The sequence below is a fragment of the Phlebotomus papatasi genome, chromosome 2, assembly GCF_024763615.1.
Source record: "Phlebotomus papatasi isolate M1 chromosome 2, Ppap_2.1, whole genome shotgun sequence".
NCBI classification, from domain to species: Eukaryota; Metazoa; Arthropoda; class Insecta; order Diptera; family Psychodidae; genus Phlebotomus; species Phlebotomus papatasi.
Genome location: NC_077223.1, coordinates 81,054,369 through 81,074,224, shown reverse-complemented (window position 1 = coordinate 81,074,224; position 19,856 = coordinate 81,054,369). Strand labels below are relative to the sequence as shown.

Sequence of the window (19,856 nt, the reverse complement as noted above, 5' to 3'; positions counted from 1 at the left end):
TCGGTTATGTTTTAGAGGTAGTCCAGGCGAACATTTCGTCCACTGAGAAAAAAGAGGGTGGGATTAACTTTTTCTCCTCATAACTTTAACACTTTTTGGGTGTAAAAATATATCAACATTTTTTAAATGTTAATTTTACACCTTTTTAAGGGTAAAATTAACATGAAAAAATGTAACTTTAACTCCCAATACACCTAAAAAGGGTAATATTTACACCGATTTTGAATCAATAATGCAGGGTAAAATTAACATTTCCGCAATGTTATTTTAACTTTTTCGGATTTCTCTAAGTGTGCAAGCACTACCTATGACCGGAAAATTCGCCATTTTGAATTATTGAAGCTCAATGTGACCATGGCGACCATTGACCTTCAATAATGTCCACTGTGGAAGGCCCGTTTTTCAACTGATGAAGCCTTGGAGCCGAAAGCTCTGGAAAAAGTTGACGCATTTTCCCTGAGTGATTTTCTACTTTCGACGATTTCCGGACCGCCTTTGACAAAAAAATATAAAGTGTTAGAAGCCACTATATGTGCGAAGCCTGAAAGCCTTCCCCTATATGGTTCTATAATGTTGTTCTTAAGAGAATTTCACAAGCTGGTACAGAGGAGAAAATACTTTTTGAAAAATTTAATGCGCATTTTATTAGGGAATTTAATCTAAATATCAACTGAATAAATCATACATTGTTGCAAGTATGAAAACTTATCTACATCCATTAAGCACTCTTGCATATCCCATTACTTTTATCTGACAATTAAAAGCCTTATCGTTCAACTACCTGATAATTTCAATGAATCAGTGCGAATAAAATGATCATTAATTGATGATGCAAATGGGCCCAGGTGAATCAATTAAAAATCTAAGTGAAATATTTAGTATCTGATGAAACAATTTCAATGCTGAATTGCTATTATTTCGCAAAAAAGGGTTGCAATCGTTATGCTTTAAATTACTTTCAATGGAGAGAGAGAGAGAGAGCTACCCCTCGATTTCAAATCACAATCACCTATCCAGAGAGGAACTCCACCAGGTGGAATGCAAAGTGGACAATTGACCAGCAACACTTGCAGCCCAAGTACAAACCCACTTAATGACCATTAGAGCTCCACCAAACCACCCACACTTTCGAAAATTACAACTCTTCGGCGTGAAATTCATTTGGCGCTATTCTTTTATGCTGCTCTCTGCAACATTTTCAGTACTCATCGCGTTGCCTTCCACATCACATCGCACAAGTTCCGCTGATTCAGGTGGTAGCTTCTTCGGATGGGTTCTCGCACCCAGGTGATCAGTGCAAATTTTGATCTGTTGGTGATGAGGAGTGGAAATTGCGGAGAGGATACCCAATTAAATTTCCTTCCATTCTCCAATTCTCTTGCAACACCTCTGTGAGTGGTACTATTGTGTTCCATCATCTGATTTATCGGTCCGAAAAATAAAAAGAGTTCCATCCACTTTCTGTGCACAATTTCAGTGTTTTCATCTTTTTTTTTTTCTTAAATGGAGTGAAGGAAAAGAAACCAATATTGCAATTTCTTTAGGGGGCATGTGGATGTTTTTCTGTGTTAAATAATTTGTGTTGACCTCCAAAAGGCAATTTATTGATCACATCCCATAGCACAAGTTTGAGTGCAACAGCATGCAGATGCCATCAGCATCTTGGCCAAGAGTGGTTCTGCAGTGAGTGCTGAAGTTAACGGTGGCTCTCTACAGTGCTTGATTTTCTTCTTGCACATAGCAAAAGAACATCACAACATCATCAAATTGCTCTCTAAAATCCAGTCTTCTTGTGACTTCACGCGAAGAATGGTGCCCAATTGTTCCATCATCATCTACCCAAATACCAACCTCGTAGAGTCCCCGTGATATTTTTTTTTACATTCATAGTGTACAAGGAAATTCTCAAAAAAAAAAAAACAAATTTTTCATCAAACCTTGAATTGTGTGCTTTAGGCCAAGGAAGACCCTGCGTGCAGCATACAAAGAACCATATAAATCGCGAAGCTCTTTTTTCGGAAGAAGAATAAACCAACAACAACAAGAAAAGAAACATGTAAAATCTCAAAAGAAGTGTTAATTAATTAGTTATTTGTGCGGAAAATTCTCTTTGAATGGCAGCAGAGAGGAAAGGAAGAAATATGTTACTTCTTCTATTTACTGCATTGTATCTCGTTGATCTTATTCATGGAAATCACTTTCAAGTCACACGGAATTGCAGTGTTAATTATAGAGGACAAAAGGTAAGATTTGATGATGATTTTCTTTTATCATCAACCAAGAGAAATTTGCCCTGGAAAACTAACAAATAGGGCCTCATATTCAGAGTGCAAAAATAAGTAAAGTTCCTACAATCCTAAGTGTTAGAAAAAGACAAGCGGTAAGTCATATAGATAAACCCTTTTCAATTGATTGAGAAACGTTTCTAGAAACTCGAGAACTCAAATACCAATTGGACAAATAAGGATTGAATTGGGGGTGGAAAATACGAAGAAGGAAGAAGAGATTCTGAAAGATTCACAACAACCCTAGAAACCAGAATTCCTTCTCAGTAAAATTGTGAGCAAGATTTTACAACTGAAAGAAATCCTTAAATATTAAAATAAGATTACGGAAATGTTAATTTTACCCTACGATATTGATCTGAAATAGGTCTAAAGTGTAAACGGTCTAGGGGAAAGCGCGCTACCTTCGGACGATTTATGCTTCGCATAAATCATTATTTTCAATGTGTTATAAATGAATTTGCCCCATTATAATATTATATTCAATAACTAGTCCAATGCCTCATATTTTCAGAAAAGAGTTATGAGTGAAATCCACAAGAAACATAGAGAAAAAAATGAATTGTCCGAAGCTTGAGTCGTCCGAAAGTAGCACTCTTTCCCCTAAATATTCTTTTTTATGTGTATTAGGGCTTCAAATTACACTTATTCACGTTAATTTTACCCCTAAAAATGTGTAAAATTAACATGAAAAAATGTTGATATATTTTTATACCTAAAAAAATACAGTTTTGATGAAAAAAGTTAGGGTAAATGTCCTAATTCAAAACAATTTCCAGACGCTTTAACTTTGACAGAAGATTCAACACATTAAGTTCATATTTTTTCTGAAGAGAATTACATTTTTTCTCTTTTACTCTTCTAGAATGTTACAGTTTAGTGAAACTTCTTTAAATATACTTCATAATTACAAGAAAAATGCACAAATGTAAAATGCTTCTATTGGAAACATATTAATCCAAATGGAGACAAGGGAAAGTTTCTAATTGGAGACAAACCGTGTAAGTGAAACCGCGACGAAAGGCTTCCAAAATCTTTTTGAGTTGCTCTTGAGTGCAGGATTTGTTCTTATTCCTGGTCTTTTCTCCTTCCCCATCTAAAACAATAGGAAAATCTCTCCAAAAAAATTATATTTCCAGAGTTTCCTATTGAAGCATTAGCAGACACTTCAGAAAAACACTTTTTGTTCACGAAATAGGTAAGGGAAAAGCATCTCGGATCGGAATGTTAAGAGACATGCCCGATATTTAGTTGGAAATATAAGCCTCAAAATACTATTTGGTATTTTTGTGTATGCTAATCGATATATTAGTGATCAATTTAACTATATCTGTGCATTTGAATTTTATATTTTTATAATAACTTGATAAAAAGTACCTCGGATCGTCACGAATTTAATCAGGTGTCTCACGGAAAATTGATTTTATAAATTAAATCTGAGCTAATGCGCTGCATTCCTGTGATAGTTAAATGGTAAAAAGTAGCCAATAATTTTTAAAAATTCGTTTGAATTGGTGCAACAATATGGTAATAACCTGAAGATCCGAGGAACACTGCCGATCGCTGGTGCTCTTCCCTTAATTATTTCATTTAAAAACTTCACATACCGTTAACAATAAAAATTTGCACTTAATTTAACTAAAATTAACCAGAAATATGACATTAAATGTTAAACAAAACGAATAAACAACAGCCACGTCATTGTGATTTTCATTGGAAAACATGGTCGATCTATTAAAAATTCAATGGTGAAAAGCTACACTTTTAATTTTTCTGAGAAATTAACAAATTAAAATTTGTGAATATGAATGGATTTTCGTTTTATTTGGAGCAAAATTAACTAAATAATGAAACTGTGGTATAGAAAATTAATAAATATAATAATTTAGTACTGTATTTATCGTGAAAACAATGATGTTTCCATTTGGAATAGCGAAAAATTTCCATTTGGAGCAGGTTTTGAATTAGCTTAATTTACCCTAATTATACCCTTTTTTCTCAGTGCAGATTATATTATCCGGAAATAAACAGTTAGCCCGTTTCTATCAATCGCTCTATACATCATACGTAAATTGGACGATTTTGGACAATTCATTTATTAAATTATTATTATTATTATTATTATTATCATTATTATTATTATTAAATATTACTATTTATTCACAATAATAGGGTCATGCCTTTTACAATAATTACAATTCACAATTATTGTGAAAGAAAAAAAAGCAAAAAAAAGAGGAAGAAATTATTAGGAATTGATACCTGGATTATCACCAAAAATGAATTATTGCTTATGTTCCTAAAACAGCCCGATGGATGTTGTATAGATGTTCGCTTCACGGGAAGTCATAGAGGCTATTTACACCGCCGCATTAGATTGGGATTGAACTGTTCCAAAATCGGATTTGGAATAATTAAGTCTTAATCTAAGGTCGCAATCTAAACGATTTCATTGAGGTCATTTAGACTGTCGTATTAGATTTTGATTGAATTGTCCCAAAAACCGATTTTGGGACAATTCAATCTCAATCCAATGCGGCGGTGTAAATGGCCTCATACAAAGTTATTGCTCGAAGTGACGCACAAAAAGTTTGACATTGCGTCGATTTTGGTAATATTTTCCTACATTTTCCTTCTTGATTTCAATGTTGAATTTCAAATTATTTTCTCATAGATTTACACTATTTAAATAAATCATTCTTGCAATTGTTTAATGCAAAGAATTTAAGTTCAGTGACCGTTGAGACTTATATTTGATAGATGTTCTACACACTGTTTGTAATATAGACGGTTCCGGGATTATAGAATCATAACCTTTCCGTTCTATCCAATCGATAATATCAGTAAATATAATCTATCAGATTAAGTGAATCTCGACTTTTTATGCATTGTTGAACTATTTCATCTGGCATTATTAAAAGAATGTGACCGTTAATGAATATCTACAATAGTTACAAAAAGCGCAGGGATGGAATGATAACTTTCCGATACTATCGAATCGATAGTATTGATAAATCTCTATCTCTTAGATTAAGTCAATGACGACTATTCAATTCACACATCATTAGGCCGTTTATGACATTCTTAAAAGAATACGATTGTTTATAAATTGTCTTTTTCAGCTACAAAAAGTATAGCTATCGTTTAAATTTTTCGAAATCGACAGTCAATACTATCGAAAATTAGTTATCATGTCACCCCAGCTATTGTTTAAATTTTTTTTAGAATCGACAGTTAAAACTATCGAAAAGAAGTTATCATGTCACCCCGGAATCCATTGTCTGTAAAACTGTGAACAAATACCCTTTGAAAGTGCTTGAAATCATAAAAAGTAGTTAAGTCAAATATGTTTTCTCTAAAATTATTGCTTTGTGTCTTATATCGAACACAAAGTTTTCCTAACTTTCTTACTCTTCTGGAAATTTTTCAAGGATTTTTCTACAACATTTCCTTCTTAATGGCTACGCTCTTTTGTTTCTGACATTGTATAACCTCTCTGGAATTAGAATTTTCAGAAACAGAAGATGTGTCCAATTTTGCAAGTTGTCCGAAATTTTCTACAAATCCCCTGGATTATGCACGAAGATTAGCTTTTATTAAAAAAAAACCAAGTATTTAGCCCTCATCCTACAATTTTTTTTAAAACAAATACAAGAATAGTTCAGGAAACAATTTGAATTTTAGATTAATTAAGACAATTTAGAATAAAAATAAGAAAACAAATATTAGAAAAAAACGGTGAAGTGTCGTACCTTTCCAAAATGCTAGAACTCCTGATTTAAAATATATTATTAGTATTAGTATTATTTATTCAATCACAAAAACAGGGTTCATCATCCCTCTTACAATTGTGATAAAAAGAAAAACAAGTAAAAAATAGCAACAAAAAAAAAAAGAAATAAAAAGAAAAATAAAAAAAAATCTTTACAATAGTATAAGAAAAAGTAAATGAAAATCAAATAAGAAAAAAAATCTAATAAGTGCTTCCTTTAGATTCAGCCTGAAAGTACTAAAGTTTCATCTCATGAGCATTATGCGTATGAGTTCTACAATTCTTTTATTTTCAACCGATATTATTTATCAAAAAAAATTAAAAACAAATTAATAAGGCAATTTTAAATTTTCAAAATTGACTTTAGGTATTATTTAATTAAGGTTACTGTACCAAATTTTTGCCTATTTGCAATTTCGGTCACTTTCTTTGTTTCTGAAAATTACAAAAATTTTCAATAAAAAAAAAAAACAAAATAGAAGTGTCGCTTCTAAGAACGAAATAATGAGGGAAAGACCTAAGAAGAGTTCCTAAAGGGTCAAGGAACTACGAGAATCAGAGTAACCGATATATTACTCGGCAATATCTAAACTTTTATTCCTCTACATTTCAAACTTAAGACTTTGACGCTTGCATGGTACTTATGCCAAAATTTGGTACAGGTCCCCCAAGTTTTTTACACTTTAAGATAAAACCGACATTCTTGGATTCTAAAAAATCGCATTATCATTGAAATCCTTAACGTCGCATTACTTTCTCGTATCTTGCAAAATCTTTAACCTTTTCTTTAGTTGAGAAATCAATGGTAATAGCTACAACAATTTAATAGTATACAAAAATTATTGATTTTTTATTCGCACAGAAAATATTTAGTGCTTAATGGGTTCAATTTGTGGAAAAATAAATTTAAGAAGTAATTTCCCAAAAAGTTGTAAAAATTAATAAATTAAAATATAAAATTTCTGCTCATTAATGCTCTATTTCTCCTCTTTTCGTGTTAAATGACAAAGAACTAAAATTTCACTTACTTTTGCTAAACATTTGTTAAGTATTTTAAAAGAATAATCAAAATTATGTCTTAAAATTAAAAAAAAACTATTGGCATCCAAATAAATTCATTAATTCATTCAGTATTTCTAAACAATGGAAATATAATCTTAATTAAAGTGCATTTTTTAAATTATTATAGAGTAAACTATTGAAATTCCCTGATAAAATAATGTTTCGAAAGAATCCTAATTATAAAGTATACTTTTAAAAGTAATTTTTAATAACTGTAAAATGTTTTAACATTAGCAAACAATTTTTTAATCACTTTAATTATAATTGATCTACTGCAGCTTCTTAAGTAGGAAATCAATGTGTGAGAGAGAATAAGAAAATATCATTATTCAACAAATTATAAAAATGCGAGAGTATATTTCTTGCACGAAATTGTAGTCTCACAGATAATAAAGACATTAAACCCTTCCTACTCGATCATTGAAATCTCTCAAAGAACACGAAACTCAATTTAAATTAACCAACGAAATGTATATTTTCTTTTTTCTTTGCATTTTTTGATTGCTAAAATATTATTCTACCTGCTGCTAGATATTTCAACAGGTAATAAATTTCATTCACTTTGATACAATTCGTACAATTCCAAGTGTCTTCTTGCCTTATATAACCGTCTTATCTGAATTTATTACTGAAGCGCGCACAACTTTAATTAACCATATATTGCAGACTAGCTTCTCTTCACGAAAAGAAGCAGAAAAGTAAATCCAACGAGGAAGTGTCTTAAAATCTCGGTAAACAATTGAAGAAGCCAGAAAAAAAGATCATTTTAAATTTGTGAATAAAAGTGAAAATTCCCATAAATTTATTATTATAAAAAAAAACTTCTGCCTTTGCAATTTCGCATCACTTTTGAGAAATAAAAACGTGCATAAGTGATTGTTTTCGTCATCGCCAAAAAAGAAAATTCAACACCATTAATTAGGAAATTAGCAATATTAACCACCATCTGAAGCCTTCTTTTTTTTCTCTTCGCTCTAAAAAACTTCTCTCATACAAGAAAATTGTGGAGAAATTGCTTTACTTTGTGGGCCGTTTTATTCAACACTTTTAAATGCACGAGGTATTGTATTTTAGTTATGATTCTTTCAAAATCACAGCTACTGTAAAACTATGGTTAGGTCAATCACCTTCGATCGATTTTATATTTACAGGGTAGGTTTTTTTTTAAATATCCCTAATTCCAAATGTGACAAATATGCCCTAAACACACTTACGATTTAAGCCGAGAGACGGCTTAACGTAATTACAATAAAAATAATGATCAGATTACATTTCCATCAGTTTCTGACTATTTCGTCTCTTGCATGCATCCGGACCGAAAGCTCTGGGCAAGATTAAAAAAAATGTTTTTAGTCTTGAGGTGAAGAAAAATCTCACTGGTGATCACCGGAATTTTTCAAATCATTAGTGACTGCTTCTAAATCTCATTCACTCTCACTGAAATGTTAAAAACATGTTTAGAAAATAAAAGATGTTGTGCTTTGGGAATTATAGTGATACAATAAGTCATTTATGCAATTGTAAAAATAATATTTTAACAAAGTTGCTGTGAGAAAAAACAGTCTATCCTATACGCATTTTCCTATTAAAATAGCCGGTTTTTGCTCTGCGCATGTCCAATAACCTTCAACGAATGAAGGGACTTTATCATCATTTTGTCCGCTGGGATTCAAAGTAACTCTGAGAAGGGTCCCAGTCAAAACCCCGTAAAGACAAAATCCCGAACGCAAAAATTCCTAAAGCCAAAATCTCGAATGGATCGAAGTCGAAAACATGAAAAGACAAAAACCTGGCCGTAGTGTCACATATAAAATTAATATTAATATTAGAAAAGCTGGAAGGAGAGGTATATAGAAAGCAAAATTTCAAATGGAAAATCACGTGTGTTAGAAAGAGTACACTCTAGTGGAGTAATACGATGAGTAAGATATTACCGTTCGTATTAATTGCTTTCTGAATCGTATTACAGGCAATTCGAGCAATTTTCCATGCATGCCAACTGTGATTCGATCAGTTTTCGAGCGAAACGCGAGAGAGAGGCAAGATAAAACACTTGCTATCTTTTTTTGGCATTCTGGTAGTTCAGAAAGTATTAATCTTAATATCGCTCCTTGGAAATTACAAGGGGCCAACTCAATCTGAGCCATTTTTCAGGAGACAGCATGAAAGAATCAACTTTGTATAAATAATTATATCAATTAAGTATGTTAATAAAAACAATTTAATTTTTTTCTATTTGTATGAGCATTATTATAATCATCGAAGCATACATATTTTTACCTTTCAAAATATGTTTTTTTATGAGTTAGCTCTTTGTCATTCTAAATGATGCGCAAATTTTCATGAAATTAGAATGACACGGGATCAACTTGCTTGAGTTAGTCCCTTGTTTCACAAAAAATTGAACGATAAATCTATTTTGTGCCCCTTGACTTCAAACAAAACCGCGCAAACAATCACAAAGAGTAAAATTTTGAAAAACTTTTCTAATAACGAATTTTATTGACTCATATCATCTGAAATTTTAATAAATTCTCTGTCTGAGTGCATTAAAACCTCAAAATCGCCAAAAAGTGAGTTGGCCCCTTGTAATTTCCAAGGAGCGATATCAATCTTATATGTCACTTGGTCATGAAAGCCAGAATGCCGAATTGGGTCGATAGCCAAAATCCAGAAAACCAAAATCCCGAATTCTTAAAAATGTTATAGCTACTCCCACGATTGCATCCACGCTTATTGGAGACAAAGGGAAAATTTTCTGAGTTATGGGAAATTATTTCTCATGTTATAACTCCGTTATAACTCCGAGGAGAACTCCGTATAATTTCGTCCCTTTCAGGATTTTGACCATTTGAAATTTTGGCTTTCGGCATTTTGGCGTTCAGGATTTTGGCTTTCAGGATTTCGACCTATTCGGGATTTATGTCTCTCTGGGATTTTGGCTTCTCAGGATTTTGCCTTCAGAATTTTGGCTTTCGGGACTATGGCTCTTCTGGATATTAACTTTCGGGATTTTAGTTTTTCTGGATTTTGGCATTTAGGATTTTGATTTTCGGGATTTTGACCTGATTCTAAAGCGACGATGAACGCATGAAAATAAGGTAAAAAAATAAAATAAGATGAAAATATCTTAAAATGTAATTGAATTTACTCCTAGCTCCTCCTGAAGATTTCGTCTAGTTCCCAAAGGTCTCAAAATCCTGAACAACAAACAATGTTGTTGGTTTTTTTTAGGATCTAATAGGTCAATTGCCTTTTTTAATATTCCAATATTAAGTTAAAATTTTCCAAAATATCTTGATTGATAAAAAGTTTAGGAAGTTAAGCCGAGTGACTAAGCCTTACACTGAGAGAAAAAGATGTTGCGATTACCTTCTTTTCTTCATAACTGTAACGCTTTTTATGTGTAAAAATATATCAACATTTTTTAATGTTAATTTTACACCTTTCAAGTGTAAAATTAACATGAAAAAAGGTAACTTTAACCCATAATACACCTAAAAAGCATAATATTTACACCGATTTCGGATCAATAATGCAGGGTACAATTGACATTTCCGGAATGTCATTTTAACTTTTTCGGATTTCTCGTAGTGTAGGTCTGAACCCCATATTACAATCCTCAATATTAAATAAATAATAAAAAAAAATTTTTCTGAAAATATATCGTGTCTGTTGTCAATTTTACGTACATATCTCTTCCTAAAAAGAATTCTTCGTAACTTCAAAACCTTTAACCTTTTTTTAATAAAGAAACAAATCGGTTCAGTAGTTTTAAGGTTACGGCTACTTAAGTACTGAAAATAGAGAAGAAGATTTGCCTATATTTTAGCGCAAAACAATGCAGAAATCAAAATTTCAAGTATATTCGTAAATGAATTGAATTTGAATTGAATTTCATTGTCATCTCCATGCTTTTTTTCTCAGGTAATTTACTCAATCCCACGATTAAGCACATTTTCGGGACCGAAAAAAAAAACGCTCGAAATGGCATTTCGCATCGAGAAAATTTGCATACCTGCAGGAGCTTTCTTTTGAATAAATCGACCGTAGAACGAATTTCGCGCGGAGTAAAAGTAGTTCAAGCAAAAAGATTCAACTGTTTAATGGAAAAGCATTAACAAACACTACTTTTTGGCAAGAGTTCTTCAATAAATGGTAGAATATTTAAAAATTTTACCTTAATAAAAGAAATTAAAGATTTATTCTGTAAAAGTAGCAAAATGTTTTGTTGCAACATAGTATACATTCAGGCGTATTTCAAAAATGATTTCATAAATTGACTCCCAATGGTAGGCAAACTTGCATAATTGTATGTGCATAATTCCGTCAGGTGCATAATCCCGAAGGACTTAATGCCGGGACTGAGTGTATCTAATGACCTAAAGGGGATTCGAACTAGACGCTCTTCTATCATAAAACGATGATAAAATGTCAATATTCGCGGTATTAACGTAGGTAGATGTCGTAGACCTGCAAGTTGTTTGCCCCTTGGTCAAAAGCCAAATTAGCAGTAAATGAATCACAGTTCTCATAAGTTCATGCAGCCATATCACGAGCTTTTTGATGCTCTTGCGAGCAAGAATGAAAACATTAGAAGAAGAGGGAGGACGCATGAATGAAAAGGTCAAATTTGACTTGAATAGTACAGATAAAAATTTCAATTTCAATTGAAGAAACGTTATACAGAAAATCCAAGGTATTTAATTCTCTACCTTTTTCCACATCTTTTTTCCCATCTTACCAAGCCGTTACACATCACAAGAATCACCATCAATTTCTCATATTGAAATTGAAATTAAATGAGTTTCTCATTTACTCTTGAACACGGAAAAGAACTAATAAAAGAGATTTCTGAGCGTAGTAATTTTTTATCCATCAACTAGTGCGTTTATTTGTACATTTATAAGAAAATCCACTCTTGTTGATGATGGAACAAACAGAGGAAATATGCTAATGCTAAGAAAATTAACAACCAACTTGGGCGGTCAATTGTTGGGAAAATCACATTTTAAGTGCGTGCGAAAATCAATTCGGTACATCGATGGTTAATAGAATGGCAGAGAGACAGGAAAAAGCTCTTATTGAGTATCTATTTTGACCTCAGAGGCTTCATTCTAAACCTCCCCCACTTTGTATTGCGCGATTTTTATCACGACAATTTTGTAATCCATCAGTTTCACTTATTTATACACTAAATTGTACATCAAAGGGATTTCTTCATACACTGCTGAGGGAATTCTTACGATTAATTTGAAATTTTATGGCTAGAAGGAAAACTAAATATGATACAATTTATCGCTTTTGAGATATTTGTAAAAACGACACCCCACGTATTCAGGAGAAAATACTTTTTGTAAATGCGAAAATTATATTTCTGAATTTATCAGTAATTGTACTTACCTAAATCGCAAAAGTACAATTTTGAATTCTTCAAAATAGCAACCTGAAAGGAAATCATTTGAAATATTTTTAATTATTGTTCCAAAGTTCGATTGAAGTTAACAATTTATTTTAATGTTAAACTTATAAGTAATTATGCTACAAATAAAATAAACTCATAACTCCTAACTTCGGTCAATCCTTTTCGGCTTTTGCTTTGTATTTTCCATCTAGATAGAATTTCGCAGTCTATTTTTGTTTTCTGTTTTATAGTAGTTCGAAGTCTTTTAATTTTAGTAGCTTTAATTATGAAATACGATGATCCCTGTTTACACTAAAATCGGAAGCCTTACACGATCAGTAACAATCTCTCCGACTTGAGAGCTCCCTCAGGTTGAGGTTTATACTGAACCAATTCGAAGATATATCAGAGAGAATTTACCTATAAACCCTTTGGAAGTACGAAAGTTTAAACGGATCCTGCTATCTTAATATTACACAAAACTACACAAAAACTTACTTATCGCAAAAAATGTTTACGAATTGTTTTTGACGTTGTTGATTAGAAGTGTTAAAAATATCAAAAATTCGCAATGGAAGAACAACCAACGCTAAAGCGGCGAATATGTGAACTTGCATTTTAAACTTCCGATCGACTTTCGAATAGGTATGGCTTGGTTTTGGAGCGTCTTTATGTCTTCGAAAAGTTATTACTGAACAGAGGCAATGATGAGTTTCGAAATCGAAAATTCGAAAACAACAACAATTTAGGAAACAAGTTATAACTATTTTCGATACTTTTCTTTTTTGCGTCTCGTAAATTTTCCGCAATCTCTTATCTGAAAACTCTGTACTTGAGATATTAGGTATCCGGAAAAAATTGGACCTTATCATAACTGGAAAATTTCAAAACCGAGAATAATGTATGTATTGTCAAAGTAAATGGATATTTCATTCTAAAAAATTGTTTACTTTGAAATTTCGTTTTCAAGTTTTTCGACCGATTTTGATTACCTTTCATTAAGATCAACAATCTGCAATTCTTATTTTTCGAATTTGTATGATCCGTCGGAGGATCTGTTAGAGTAGAGTCCTTAAGGAAATCGCGTGGATGAGCGTCTTGGCCATCAGAGTTTAATTTATAGGAGTATAATGCCCAACGCACAATAACTTTTGTTTAGTAAACATGTTTTTGACTTTTCAATGAGAGTGAGTGAGATCTAAATCTAGTCATCTCGCTCATTCTCATGGGAAATTTTGAAAACATGTTTACAAACAAAAATTATTGTGCGCTGGTCAAATTTTATACAGTTTATAATAATATTTATTATTATTTTTATTAACCAGTCTCTGATTTACGTCTGCCGCTAACTTCATAACCGAAAGAAGGAATTAGAATTAGAGAGTAAACGTTAAGAGATATCGACTCTCGGTGACTCCCTTTATAAGTCAACATTCTCTAAAAACATATTTTTTTCCACTTACTCATCACTCCTTGGAAATTACAAGGGGCCAACTAATTTTCGACCATTTTTCAGGAGACAGCATGAAAGATTCAACTTTGTGTAAATAAGTATCTCAATTAAATGACTGAACAAAATCAATTTATTTGTTTTCTATTTGTATGAGCACTAATATAAACATCGAAACTTTTATATTTTTACCTTTCAAAATATGCTTTTTAATGAGTTTGCTCCTTGTCGTTCTAAATTATGTGCAAATTTTGCTGAAATTAGAATGACAAGGGATCAACTTGCTTGAGTTAGTCCCCTGTTTCACAAAAATTTTAACGATGAATATATTTTGTGCCCCTTTACTTCAAACAAAATTATGCAAGTAATTAAAAAGATTAAAATTTTGAAAAACTTTTCTAATAACGAAATTTAATGAGTTATCATCTGAAAATTTATTAAATTGTCTTTCTAAGTGCATTAGAATCTCAAAATCGCAAAAAAGTGAGTTGACCCCTTGTAATTTTCAAGGAGCGTCATGCTCTTCCCCTTAACACTAAACCTACCGACCGTTTTTGATCGTTTTTCGGTAGGGTAAGATAGTCAACCGCGGCAAGGTAAAACGGTCTTCAGACTAGAGGTTTAGCCCAGTTCTCTAAGGTCTCAAAATACTAAATAGCAACCAATTTTATTGGTTTTTCAGAATATAATAGATTATCTACACAGAGAAAAATTACCCTCTAAATTCAAGAAAAAAATACTCTAACTAAGGGTTCGATTTTGCTCCAAGCAATTTTTTTCTTAAATTTCGCTTAAATTAAGAAAAAATTTCTATAAGAGCATTTTCTTAAATTTTAGAGTACGATGGTTTTGAAATTCAGTAGCTTTGAATTTAGACTTTTTTACTCTTAAATTTAGAGAAAAATAGTTTTGAATTTGTAGCAAAAATGGTTTTGATTTTAGAGTATCATGGTTTTGATTTTAGAGTATTGTGGTTTTGATTTTAGAGCATTGTGGTTTTGATTTTAGAGCATTGTGGTTTTGATTTTAGAGTATCATGGTTTTGATTTTAGAGTATAGTGGTTTTGATTTTAGAGTATCGTGGTTTTGATTTTAGAGTATCATGGTTTTGATTTTAGAGTATCGTGGTTTTGATTTTAGAGTATTATGGTTTTGATTTTAGAGTAACGTGGTTTTGATTTTAGAGTATCATGGTTTTGATTTTAGAGTATCATGGTTTTGATTTTAGAGTATTGTGGTTTTGATTTTAGAGTATTATGGTTTTGATTTTAGAGTATCATGGTTTTGATTTTAGAGTATGATGGTTTCGATTTTAGAGTATCAAGGTTTTGATTTTAGAGTATTATGGTTTTTCTAAAATCAAAACCCTGATACTCTAAAATCAAAACCATAATACTCTAAAATTAAAACCATGATACTCTAAAATCAAAACCATGATACTCTAAAATCAAAACCACAATACTCTAAAGTCAAAACCCTGATACTCTAAAATCAAAACCATAAGTTTCTAAAATCAAACCCATAAGTTTCTAAAACCAAAACCATAAGTTTCTAAAATCAAAACCATAATACTCTAAAATCAAAACCATAATACTCTAAAATCAAACCCATAAGTTTCTAAAATCAAAACCATAAGTTTCTAAAATCAAAACCATAAGTTTCTAAAATCAAAACCATAATACTCTAAAATCAAAACCATAATACTCTAAAATCAAACCCATAAGTTTCTAAAATCAAAACCATAAGTTTCTAAAATCAAACCCATGATACTCTAAAATCAAAACCATAGTACTCTAAAATCAAAACCACAATACTCTAAAATCAAAACCATAGTACTCTAAAATCAAAACCATGATACTCTAAAATCAAAACCATGATACTCTAAAATCAAAACCATAAGTTTCTAAAATCAAACCCATAAGTTTCTAAAATCAAACCCATAAGTTTCTAAAATCAAACCCATAAGTTTCTAAAATCAAAACCATAAGTTTCTAAAATCAAAACTACAATACTCTAAAGTCAAAACCCTGATACTCTAAAATCAAACCCATAAGTTTCTAAAATCAAACCCATAAGTTTCTAAAATCAAACCCATAAGTTTCTAAAATCAAAACCATAAGTTTCTAAAATCAAAACCACAATACTCTAAAGTCAAAACCCTGATACTCTAAAATCAAACCTATAAGTTTCTAAAATCAAACCCATAAGTTTCTAAAATCAAACCCATAAGCTTCTAAAATTAAAACCATAAGTTTCTAAAATCAAAACCACAATACTCTAAAGTCAAAACCCTGATACTCTAAAATCAAAACCATAAGTTTCTAAAATCAAACCCATAAGTTTCTAAAATCAAAACCACAATACTCTAAAGTCAAAACCCTGATACTCTAAAATCAAAACCATAAGTTTGTAAAATCAAACCCATAAGTTTCTAAAATCAAAACCATAAGTTTCTAAAATCAAAACCGTAATACTCTAAAATCAAACCCATAAGTTTCTAAAATCAAAACCACAATGCTCTAAAATCAAAACCACGATACTCTAAAATCAAAACCATTAGTTTGTAAAATCAAACCCATAAGTTTCTAAAATCAAAACCATAAGTTTCTAAAATCAAAACCATAATACTCTAAAATCAAACCCATAAGTTTCTAAAATCAAAACCATAAGTTTCTAAAATCAAACCACAATGCTCTAAAATCAAAACCACGATACTCTAAAATCAAAACCATGATACTCTAAAATCAAAACCATAATACTCTAAAATCAAAACCATAACTTTCTAAAATCAAACCCATAAGTTTCTAAAATCAAAACCATAAGTTTCTAAAATCAAACCACAATGCTCTAAAATCAAAACCACGATACTCTAAAATCAAAACCATGATACTCTAAAATCAAAACCAAAATTCTCTAAAATCAAAACCATGATACTCTAAAATCAAAACCATGAGACTCTAAAATCAAAACCATGATACTCTAAAATCAAAACCATGATACTCTAAAATCAAAACCATGAGACTCTAAAATCAAAACCCTGATACTCTAAAATCAAAACCATAAGTTTCTAAAATCAAAACCACAATGCTCTAAAATCAAAACCACAATACTCTAAAATCAAAACCATGATACTCTAAAATCAAAACCACAATACTCTAAAATCAAAACCATAAGTTTCTAAAATCAAACCCATAAGTTTCTAAAATCAAAACCACAATGCTCTAAAATCAAAACTACGATACTCTAAAATCAAAACCATGAGACTCTAAAATCAAAACCCTGATACTCTAAAATCAAAACCCTGATACTCTAAAATCAAAACCATAAGTTTCTAAAATCAAACCCATAAGTTTCTAAAATCCAAACCATAAGTTTCTAAAATCAAAACCATAATACTCTAAAATAAAAACCATAATACTCTAAAATCAAACCCATAAGTTTCTAAAATCAAAACCATAAGTTTCTAAATTCAAAACCACAATGCTCTAAAATCAAAACCACGATACTCTAAAATCAAAGCCATGATACTCTAAAATCAAAACCATAATACTCTAAAATCAAAACCATAAGTTTCTAAAATCAAACCCATAAGTTTCTAAAATCAAAACCATAAGTTTCTAAAATCAAAACCACAATTCTCTAAAATCAAAACCATGATACTCTAAAATCAAAACCATGAGACTCTAAAATCAAAACCCTGATACTCTAAAATCAAAACCATGATACTCTAAAATCAAAACCATAATACTCTAAAATCAAAACCATAAGTTTCTAAAATCAAACCCATAAGTTTCTAAAATCAAAACCATAAGTTTCTAAAATCAAAACCACAATTCTCTAAAATCAAAACCATGATACTCTAAAATCAAAACCATGAGACTCTAAAATCAAAACCCTGATACTCTAAAATCAAAACCATAAGTTTCTAAAATCAAAACCACAATACTCTAAAATCAAAACCATAAGTTTCTAAAATCAAACCCATAAGTTTCTAAAATCAAAACCACAATGCTCTAAAATCAAAACTACGATACTATAAAATCAAAACCATGAGACTCTAAAATCAAAACCCTGATACTCTAAAATCAAAACCATGATACTCTAAAATCAAACCCATAAGTTTCTAAAATCAAACCACAATACTCTAAAATCAAAACCACAATACTCTAAAATCAAAGCCATGATACTCTAAAATCAAGACCATAATAGTATAATAGAATTCAAAACCACTATACTCTTATTTCGAAACCATGATTTCGCTAAGATCAAAACCACAATAGTCTTAACTCGAAACCTCTATACTCTAAAATCAAAACCATGACCTTCTAACTTTAAAACTTCTGTATGCTCTATCAGTGTTCAAAACTACGATTCTCTAAAATCAAACCCACTGTTCTCCTATTATTAAGCACAATTTATTCTATTTTTTAAACTATCATACTCTTTTAGAGAAATTCAAGCGCAAAATATCTCAATTATAGGGGAAAATAGTTTGAAATTCTTGTACTCTTGATTCAAAACCACGTTTCTTAATTTTTTCTAACTCAAAATTTTTCTCTGTGTACCCTTACTAATCCAATCTTAAGTCAAAATTTACCAAAAATTCTCGACTGATAAGAAATTAAGGAAGTTAAGCCAAATGGCTGAACCTTAGGTCTGAAGCCCGTATAAGATACTCAACAAATTTGTCTTGGAAAAGAGCAAAAAATTAAAATTTATGCACTGAAAAATATATTACATGTATATTTTAAGAAATTCATAAAATTTGATAGTGACATTGTACCGTTTAAATATGTGTTAATTTTAAACCGGTCAATTTGACCGGGTCTAGTTAGGTTTAGTGTTAAAAATTAAGTCTCGTTTTTGAGTTATTGAATGTCTATATAAACCTATAATCAGAAAATTAGCCATTTTTAATTTTTCAAGCTCAAAGATAAGCTATTCTGGTGTGTATTGCTCTCAACACATTCGATCAAGTTTTGTTATATTTAATACGCTTTTAATTAAAGGTACTCGTTACCGTTTCGAACCGATTAGATTCGGTTTAAGTACTTCACTTCACACGCTTGAGAATCTTTGAAGAATTATTTTGGATGTTTTACTCAAATTTGGTCTAAAAATAATAAAAATTAAAAAATGGATAATTTTAAAAATTTAATAAAAATATATTGAAATACTAAGATTTTAGTAAATTAGTTTAGAAGCCCTTGGTATAAATTTCCTGTTCCTAATTCTTTACTGCCAAATACAACAAGATAAATATTCTCTAGGATCAGCCTGAATCTATCCTTTCAACCGGTTTCATTCAAATTGTAATATAGAACTTTGAGATTAAACAGAATAAATAATGTAATGTAATTGTAGCTATTTTCCCTCAGTGTTTTAAACATATTTTCTATTTTTTTCTCTTGTTCTAGCTCAATGAGGGGAATCTTCATGAATTTCTGGACACTCATGAACGATTCCTGCTATTTGGACACAGTGATAAACAACGTGGTAAGTTGCAAGAATCATCAATCCAAACTTCTTGGTCAATTTTCCATCAAATCCACCTGAAAATACCAATAAATATCTGCCCATTTTTTTTTGTGCAACATAGAATTGATTGGCCCTTCTTGTGGATGAAATCTATCCTCATCACCATACAATACAAAAAGAGCTTCTTTGAGTCACATTTCACTGGCTTTTTGGTACATTGAAAGATCATTGGGTTTCCTCAACAAATCAACCTCTTGATTGATTTTGCGGGTACAAGAAACGACGTAAGATAATGTGATTACCATTCCATGCGTGGAATGAAGAAAGTTGCATAAAAGAAGCTACCTCCTTTCCACCTGACTTGTTCTACCTTGAACTTGTTTCTCAAGCCTCTCACTTGCCGGG

At 31.0% G+C, this 19,856-nt stretch overlaps 1 protein-coding gene across 1 annotated transcript in view; it reads left to right on the top strand.

Moving 5' to 3' along the window:
- The first annotated feature begins 1,424 nt into the window (after positions 1–1,424).
- LOC129804628 (A disintegrin and metalloproteinase with thrombospondin motifs adt-1) overlaps positions 1,425–19,856 on the top strand; it is a 29,625-nt gene continuing 11,193 nt past the window's right edge. Inside the window, exons 1-2 of the mRNA XM_055852122.1 lie at positions 1,425–2,243; positions 19,391–19,469. Coding sequence (XP_055708097.1) covers positions 2,115–2,243; positions 19,391–19,469 — 208 coding nt within the window. The 5' untranslated portion in view covers positions 1,425–2,114. The remainder of the gene's footprint in view (positions 2,244–19,390; positions 19,470–19,856) is intronic.